At 32.6% G+C, this 10,015-nt stretch overlaps 1 protein-coding gene across 4 annotated transcripts in view; it reads right to left on the minus strand.

Annotated features, from left to right (window-relative positions):
• ATG4C (autophagy related 4C cysteine peptidase) overlaps positions 1-10,015 on the minus strand; it is a 66,200-nt gene that overhangs the window by 15,786 nt on the left and 40,399 nt on the right. For all 4 annotated transcript variants that reach the window (XM_019633037.1, XM_019633038.1, XM_019633035.1 and 1 more), the window contains 2 exons: positions 6,508-6,586; positions 5,772-5,848 (listed from right to left, as the gene is read on the minus strand). In XM_019633037.1, the coding sequence (XP_019488582.1) occupies positions 5,772-5,848; positions 6,508-6,586 (156 nt within the window). The remainder of the gene's footprint in view (positions 1-5,771; positions 5,849-6,507; positions 6,587-10,015) is intronic.

The following is a 10,015-nucleotide window of genomic DNA, read 5'->3' on the forward strand; positions in this document are numbered from 1 at the left end:
AAAAAAAAAAAATAGTGTTTTACTCTATCCAATGTAGATGGTCCTTCCTACTTTCCAAAGCTATAAAACACGACAGCCAGCACCGTGTATATTCAATTAACCAAACCTCCACCTTATGTGACATTAGTGCCATTCTGTAAAAAAGAGTGTATGTCAAAGTAGTATGCATTTCTAACACTTGGCAGAAATAAAGAAAAATTTGCCACTGAAAAGAGACATGAATAAGCTAATACAAGGTTGAAAATCAAGTTAGCCATTTCTATGAAAGTACAATTTAAGTCTGTTTTGTTAGAGATTTTTTAATGTGTATAAACCTTTTAATAAGGATATTAAGACTTTTTAAACAAATACACAGATTCATGTAAACGTTCCATAGTGATATGAAAAGAGATCAACTTGAGAATTTTGGCAATGGACATAATTAGTACATAATTGTACATTCTTCCAACCCACTCTTCTACTGAGTGTTAAGTTCATGTTTATTCCCAAACAGGACACAGGTAAAAACTGTTCTATCATGGTCCTTGCCCTCCTTCTTACCTGTCCTCCTGCCCCTTTATTTCACTTTCCTCAAGTGGTCACGGCGCCACAGAATCGGGCTGGGAGGGCAGCTCTAGCCTCTCTACCCTTGCTACTGGGATATGGATATCAGTAGAAAATGGATCTTAGAGAATACAAATTCGGAAAAGGGCAGAATACAAAGCTAATGATTCCAATCCTTTTTTCTTCACTACCACAATCTAGTACTTTGTTTTAAAGATATATATTTTGTTTGTTTGTTTGTTTGTTTTTTACTCATTGAATGCTTGGCTATCTTGTCCTTAAACATCACTGTTGTTCCCAAGTCTTTTTTGCATGTATAAAAAAAAGATGTTTATAGACAAAAGGAGAGCCATAACAATATATATTCATGTTTGTTTATATTTGCATAAATTCTGTAAGGATATACAAAAATTAACAAGTTTAAGGGAGAGGAATAAAACTGGGCAGATGGGAGACAGGTGTGGGAAATTCTTTGCTGTATGTTTTTTATTTTTGGATTAAAGAACAAGCTCAATTAAGAAACCACCTAGGCTGAATTTGAACTTAAGTTAAAATTTTTCTATATTTAGTGCCTAAAACTAAGGGACTTTTTTAACTTGAAATTACCAATCAAGATGTGGGCAAATACAGGCTTTCCTATTTGCTGTGTTCGTGGTAAATCAATCAAAATCAATCTTTTCTCTCTCTCTACATCCTACTGATCCACTCAGTATCCCATGTTAGCATCAGAGGATATGCAACATGCATACATCCAAACTGCTTTTTTTCCCCTTATGGATAGTTCAATAATACTTAAGATTCAAATCCATAATCATGGCAGTAAATATAGACCAAACAAATGTGTTTTCAAAACTATGACTTCTACAAAATGCTTAGCTAACACTTAATTTATATAGTAAGATCCAGCTAGCTAAACTGGACCCTCCCGGGTATCAGTCAACAAAAGTATTGTCTTAGTTGGACTTTTTCTAACATTGTTTCATCTGTTCTATTTATAAAGGCATATTAAAAACAGATCTAGAAAGGCACAGAAGAGCTAATAAACTTGCTAGTTAACAATATACAGGAGTATATTAGTCTATAAGGCACAGAAATCTCTAGGTTAATATTTAGATAAATTAATCTTTATACAAGATATCTAAAAATAATAATCTGCCCAATTCCATCCAAAGCCAATAGTATGGAATATTTATTTAGATTTTTACTACTTGAAGATAAGGAAATAGGGCCAAAAGTTTGTACAAGGTCAAAAAAAAAATTTTAAACTCATGTACAAGGGTGTCCTATATTACACTAAAGCATTGATTAAAGTTTTCATGTAAGAGCCAATAAGAATAAACCAGAATAAGCTTTGCAATATTCCACTGTATTGCTTCAATCATCATAGATAGTAACGCAAACAATTGTTATTCATGGTTGTTTTTATATCTACAAAGAATTTTTTAAATTATTCACAAAAATACAAATATAAATTTTTGATCACTGAAAACTGAAATTGTTAACGGGTGTTACTAGATGAGTACTAGGGCTCATATTACAGAGAGGCATTTTATATCATTTAAACTTAAAATTATATTCTTTTGTTCACCCAAGAAGATTCTGAATTCAAACCAACATTAATTTAATTCAGAATCACTTCTATTTATAGCAAAACAAGTGGTATTACAAGGCTATGGTCACTTTGCAATAATTCTTTGAGCTATGCACTTACGATTTCTTTTTTAATTTTTAAAATTATGATTATTGGTAAGTCTGGCAGTTTCTATCCACACCCACATTTTAGGGAGAATTCACTTGATACAAGTCTGTCACAATGAAACACACTTCTGAAAGAAGTGGCTGAGGTGAGTGAATTCCTGTTTATTTCATGTTTCAAAACACTATTTATTCACTGCTTCAACAAATAGTTACTAGGCACCCACTAAATGCTAGGCAGGGCTGTAAGCTTATTATTTGGAATAGTGGATTCTATTGCCTAAACATACAAACAATAACGAAACAAATACTTTTAGGTGTAGCTATGCTATTTTGGTGAATTACTACATGAAGCTTCCTTAGTTAGAGAATACTCCTACTAAGAAGCACTTCCTACTAACTGCAGTTCACATGTGTAAATCATATACGGTACATCTTTCACTGATGAATTCACTCATCCATCTATCTAATCACATCACATCATTCTAATAGCTTTAATGACACTATTCTCTGAATTTACTAGGATTAAATTTACTAGATTAAAATAGTCGCCACTGTATGAACCTTCTAAAACCTGAAACTTGATATTAGGGGCCCAGGAATTAGAACAGACTAACAAGTCTACCAATAAGTCTTTTCTTACCTTATTAATAGAATATTAATATTAAGGTAATAGAATATTATCTTAATAATAGAATAGAGTTTGGTATTTGTAAGAGTTAAAACTGTTCATTCCAAAAGTATAACATAAATAACATGAAGCAATTGTCTCTGGTTTATGAAATCTTAACTTACTAAATGCATACACATACACAATAAATACATATATATATCTATATATTATAGAATTTATATATATATGCATATATATATATATATATATATATATAGAGAGAGAGAGAGAGAGAGAGAGAGAGAGAGAGAATATTCACTAGTCCTCTCAACCTCACCGTTAAAACTGCCTGTCCTAAACCACTGACAACGGGAACCCACAATTCAACATGTCCTCACTGCAAAGGCCTGTTACGAGTTCTCCTCTATAGTCACAGGTCGTGGAGTACAGCGTGGAAGTGGAGTCAAGGGAATTGTAATAGATATGTATGCTATTGGGGGGAAGTGGGGTGGCGGATTGGGGGAGGGTGTTAAAAACTCAGTGAAGACAACTAAAGATGAGGAAGATTGTCTTAAAAGTATAAAAATCCAATAGTATATATACTTATATTTTTATAGGAAAATGTCACAAGAATTCAAAATTAATATAAATATATATAATCAAAGCATTTGGAACTACAGATAAAAAAAGTTCAAGAGGACTCTAAAGTGCTTAGGACAGTACCTTGCACATAGAAAGAGCTCAATAAATGATAGTTTAAGAAGAAAGAAAATATCTTGGTCTGATTTGGTTTCAAATTTTTAAATGCTCAAATCTAGAAATATTGGAATTCTAACCATAATAACAAAAGATATAATCTCAAATATTCTGATATACTACATTTTAAATTTTTCATAATTCTACTAGATTCAAGACGCTTACTTAAAATTATTCATAGCGATTATTTACATAAAATTGGATAAAAGGTCTAAGATTTTAATTTCTCTATTGACCAAAAGAAATATTTATCAAAAAAAGTTGCTTTCAAAAATAATTTTAATAATTGAGATATGAGGGTGGTTTTAGAATGTGCATATAATTTATTACATCAAACAACAGCAAAATTTCAATAGCACATAAACATACAATCAATATAGCAAGGCAAGGATGGTTAGTAATACAGGGTAGTTAAAAAACCTTCACCTGGAGCCTGTTAAGCTTAAAATATGATAAAAAGCAGAAAGTAAAATTATATCTCTGTACAAAGAGATAACTTGCTATATTTTTTATATTATACTCTCATAGGAAAATAAATGATGCTATTCAATAAATAATCTGAAACAAATTCCTGACTTAAGAAAAATGAAAAATTGTCCAGAGGAATTACCCAGACAGATTGAGGTACTCTAGCAGCATCTCAAAAATGAAACATCTAAACCTACTTACTTGATGTCTCAATGTAGAAGAAAATGCTTCTGCATTTAAGTTACCTAATTTCACCAAATTTTACTTTAGAAAGTCTCTTAAAATCAATTCTTCTTTTCCAGTCCCACTGTCACCACCCTACTTCAAACTTTTATTGACTCACTTGTGTTGCAACAACCTCCCAATAACGAGCTGCAACCTTTCTAATACTGCTTGTGTAGATATAACTAGGATATTCATTCGCCTGGCATCTTTGTAGAGTCTTTCGAAATACCAGATGACTAGTCTCTCTCTACTGGCCAAAATTATGAACACGAACAATCTTTTAATTTGCTTATTTTAGATAATACTAGAACACGGTGAACAAATTTTCCATCTGAATCTCAAGTATCCACTTTTTTAAGGAGTCAGTTTGGCACATACATGCTAGAAATGTAACTTAGACATAGGAATCTGTGTCACAACACCACAATGCAGCAGAAAGAGAACTACAGTGTGGTTCATATAGCACAATGCTCTAGTACCTCCCACGGTATAAATTAGTCAATTAGAAATATTTATTAAGGTTCACAGGCAAGATACTATGAAGGAAGAAAAGTAGAAAGCAAACCTGACCTCTAGCCTAAAGGTGCTTGTGCTTTCATTGAGGTGATAGTTAACAAAGGATGCTACAATGTTTTATAATGTATCTTTCTGAACCACATTTTAATCTTGCAGTTGATGTTTTCACAATCTACCCCTTAAATACTATTAGATATTACTATTAGCTAGCAAGCTATTACTAAAACAAAGTACTAAACCACACTTCCAACTTGTCAAGCCCTTGATTATTAGTAATCCATGACATTCAAGCGATTTAAAATTATTTTAGAAGTCTTTAAGAGCATCAACTGGGAAAACAAGAACCAAAACAATGTAATAATTATGTCTCACGCACTCTCAAATTTTCTGAATTAAAATACCAGATCACAAAATGACCAACATAAAGGAAAAGAAGTTGTTAAGAAGTCAAAGCTAAAACAAATATTAGAAACCCAACTAAGCTCCTGAAAACTTCTTAGCTAGAGGCTAAGATTTAATTACTATACTTACAACAAAATAATTTAGCAGATCATCTCCCTAAATTACTTTGTCATTCTAACCCAGCTCCATCATCTTCTTTTTCTTTTGTTTCCCCTTTCTTTCATTTTTAAAACATGCCTAACATTTTTATTCTTCAGCATTGTTCAGCTACATATCTACAAAATTACTTGGAGGCTTGATCATTTATTTTGGTAGGGCTAGGGTATCTAACAAGTTAGAGACAAAGATAAATGGAGAAGAAAGTATATCATAAATTAAAATTTCAGCTACAAATTATTTAACCTTTGTCCATGTTGTGGGTTATGGTTTTCTAAATCAGTAAAATATTATTAACTTGTAGTTGTAATACCATAAAAGTATAGCTGCCTAGCACATCTCTAAATAATCAGAGTTTGCTTCATATGATAAGAAAACAGCTCTTAATCCATAGTACCTCAAGAGGGAAATCCTTTATGCTGACATCTACAAAAGATTGGCAGTAATGAGGATCCATGTAAATCAAACTGTCATCTACAAGGGCAAAACAGAAGACAAGTAATTCAAAAAACACCTTATTATTACACTGCTTACAATCCAATTTCTATGTAGAATAGCTGAAAAAAATCTGGGAGTAACAGCTTGCCAGACTGATATTCATTGACTGAAACATAGGTTTGCACAGGACAGATTAACTTTTGCATAATCAAATATGCTTGTATAAGCAGAATTTTTATAAAGTGATGAGACTGTCATTTAATTTTTGGTGATAAAATTACTTTCACAAACACACAATTATATTCTACAGTTTGCACATGAAAAATGTATTGCACTACTTTATCCTGACAGGAAGAACATATTGCTTGTCATTTTATCATCAACTAGCACCACTAAACCTGGTAAAAAGTAAATATGTAAATAGCAACTGCCAGGATGTGAAAGCAATGTCTTCTGAAGTTTAGTGAAACCAATAAATTATGCCTTGTTTATGCAATAACAGAAATTAAACATACATTTTACAGAATCCAATTATGTTGTGGACCACATGACAAATGAGTGGTTACGGGAGGACTGATGAATTTATAAGGTACTCATTTTCCTCTGTTAATCATCCTGCCTCCAGATGATCCCATATTAACTTTCTGACTTTTAAAAGAAAACAACGAGGAAACATATTTTACTAAATCACTAACCTTGAAATCCTGTAAAGTAATAGGACTGTTTTGGTTTGCCACCAATAATTCCCACACAGTATTCAAGGCTTAAAATACCCTGCCAAAGAAATTAATTCAGATTTAGAGTCAAGAGACAAATGGTAATTATTCAAAACAACCAAATTTGTATTACCTATATTAGTAATTCCTGTTTTTCATCACCAGTTTTATTTTTATTACACTTGCCCTCATGTTCTGAAATCCTTTTGTCTTATCAAACTACCTTCCCCCTTCTTTAAATCATTCAACATTAGCATGACTAAATCAAATATTCTGATCAGTATGTCACTCCACAACATTAAACAACTATTACTATGTGCCAGATATAGAGACAGACAATGTTACCACATAAAGGCAGTAAAATTCCTGCCAGAGCCCAAACACCTGCCTGGCCTTTCTGTTGCTGGGGCAGCCTTATTGTGATCAATGTGGCATTTTCACCAGGCTTTTTGAAATGCTAGAAATAGGTCTTTGACCTTGTTACTGTTTTCATTGAACCTTGAGCCTTGGAATCCCAAACTAAAAACCATCTTGATGGCATTTTACTTGACAGGTTTTTTTATGCTACTTCATTTGGAATACATATAAAGGCTAATGAAAACACTTTAATCCAAGGAAAACAATAATTACTATTGTATTTAAAATTGATTCATTTCACTAATCATAAAATATCAGGGATAACTCAATAAATTATTTAGTACGCCCCTCAGCATTTATTCTAAGAACTCTATTTAAGCTGAGCCAAATAATTCTATACCTTTAAAAAAAAAAAAGCATGTCAATTAAAAATATGTCCAGTGGAATCAATTAATGTCTTGTCAATATTTTCTGCATTAATTTTAGCATATATTATGTTAGAAAACACTAATAATGATAAAGTGTATGTTATAAATCCCCCAAAGTATTAAACAATACTTAAACTTTCCTTCTCATAAATGACAGGATGTTTTGAAATCCAAAAGATATAAAAATAAAGAATATGTAAACAAATGCTTTTTTTTCCTTTAACAAGTAATCAAACTATAGCAATTTCTTTAAGCTTAACTGTTTTTTCAGAAGTAATAAGTAGTTGTTGTAATAAAAACACACAATAAAAATTTCCCAGCATCCCAATACTCAGAGCTCATCATAACATTTGGGGGAAAAACCTTGTTGACATCTCTCTATATTACCTATCTTCATATACAGATTTACAAATACAGTTTTATATATGTGGCGTCATATAATGTATGCTGTTGCAAATCTTGTCACTTATGTCATAAATATTATTTCCTATCAATAAATATCAATCTGTATTATATTATATTAATGACTAAAATAGTCTATTTTATGAAGATAACAAAATGTGTTTTAAAACCTCCATTATGAATATTTAAATTGTTTTCAGGTTCTCACTGTTATAAATAACCTTCTAAAAACCAATTGCATATTTTTAGTCTTGTAAAAATATAGAGGTTTATTCAGAAAGGAGAACAGCAACAGAAAAAATAGAGAAGGCATATTCGATTAAAATTTTAGAGCTACCTAAAAAATAAGATTAAAATATACAAAAAAAACCAAAAACACTTGATAATAATAGGTATTTATCACTAAGGAGTCTACTGCTTTCCCCCTAAATAAAAATCCTTCACACAATTAGATAGTTCCATACAGGCACTCTGATCAGCTGAAACACAATGTATATGACATAGGGCCCCATGAGGAAGTGAAAGTTCTAAGTCCCTCACAGCAGAGAAAAGAAAGAAAAAAATATATAGCAAGAATCATGACTGATTCTCCTCAGAAGAAGGATGATTCCAAGTAATGGAAGAAAGACTTTGGCTCTTGACATCTATATTTCCTTTGCAACGGACTAGAGCAGATTTAGCAATAAACACTTAGAAGCAGATTAGGAGCTGGAATGCCGTTACATATAAGAGGCTGTATCTTTGGAAACTTGAAACACTTTTCAGTCCCTAAAAAAGCTTCTTCGCAGTTATCTACTGGTGAGTATTTATTGAGCTGTATCCATGAAGCAATAAATAAGACTGAAGTAATCAGTCAAAAAGGAAAGTCCTAATTTGTCTTGCTGAAGAAAGAGAACATATTGGATTTTCCTCATTCCAGGTCCTTTAAAAAGCTATAAATAAATAAATAAACTTCCTGTGGTAGGGCTGATAAAGCACCACACGGAATTTCTTTCTTCTCACAAAATGTAGCAGGAGAAGGTACCATCTCTGAAATACTGTGGAACCGCCTTGATTAATAAATTTGAAAAATACAACAGAATGGTGAGTTTTAGAGAGTGCTATGTACAATGGTTTGGCAGGGAAAAATACAACTGCTGACGAAGAGGAGGAAACAGAGGGGGAGGCAAAAAAGAGGGGGAGGCATGGGTCAGAGACAAAGGTGGAAGAGGTAGAGAAAGGAAAAGAGGAAGAGAAAGGGGAAACAAGAGGAAGAAGAGGAAGAGGAAGAAGTTTATTTTTCTTTTCAGGCTATCAGACACACTATATTTGCATTTCGAAGTGAAAACCTCTTTACATGCTCTCATTTTGGCTTTTGACCCAATCCCTGACCCGTCATAACACCTAGCATATAATCAATCTACTTTTCTCAGCCATTTCAGCCATTTTTACCTGATAAATGAAAAAGTGAAATGTCTCAATAGTCACTGCTCTCTCGTTTTAGTGGACTACATTATAAATTAAATTAGTAGAAGCTGAAACAAATGTTGCATTTTTTTAAAGTCCACATTTTAAGGGAAAATATGAAAACCAACAAAAGTTCTAGTCTGTGCTACCAATTTGCTATCTGAACTTGAACATATCACTTAACTTCGCACTGTCTTTTCTGTTTTGTAAAGACAGTCCAGTTCCTAGCTATTGTGAGGGCAAATGAGATGAATCTGTATTGAAAGTGTCATACCAATATTAAAGTTAACAAGTATTTGTTGAGCAACTCCTACATGCTAGGTACTAAGGATCACTTTAACAGCTCATCATGGTTCGTTTCACCACAATTCAGGCTCCAATGAATCACTCAAGGGCATTAGGCAGTTCTGCCATCTGATAAATACCACCAAACAGAAAAGAACTCAGCCAGATAGAAAATGCCTCAAAGCTATCTGCAGCCCTTTGCACCAGCAATGGGTTTTTTTTGGCAAAAGGAGTCAATTCCAAGACTGCCTTATTTTCTAATCTCATGGTAGTAAAAAAGGCAGAGGGAATCCAGTTCAGATTTGGTTAGAACCTACTAAGACATGACAACATACCAGAAGTCTCAAACCCTCAATGGATTCTCTAGGTGAAATGGTTCAGAACTTCTTACATTCCACCAATAACTCTACTAAAGAACCCATATGTTAGAAATCAAAACCCCATTGCTATCTAGAGGATTCATATATTACCAATACATAATTGGTATTACTAGTAACAAGTGTGCCGGCAAAATTTTAACAACTATTACTGAAAGTCAATATGCCAGCCGAGTGGCGCGATGGTTAAGA

This window comes from Hipposideros armiger, unplaced genomic scaffold (assembly GCF_001890085.2).
Source record: "Hipposideros armiger isolate ML-2016 unplaced genomic scaffold, ASM189008v1 scaffold_1228, whole genome shotgun sequence".
NCBI classification, from domain to species: Eukaryota; Metazoa; Chordata; class Mammalia; order Chiroptera; family Hipposideridae; genus Hipposideros; species Hipposideros armiger.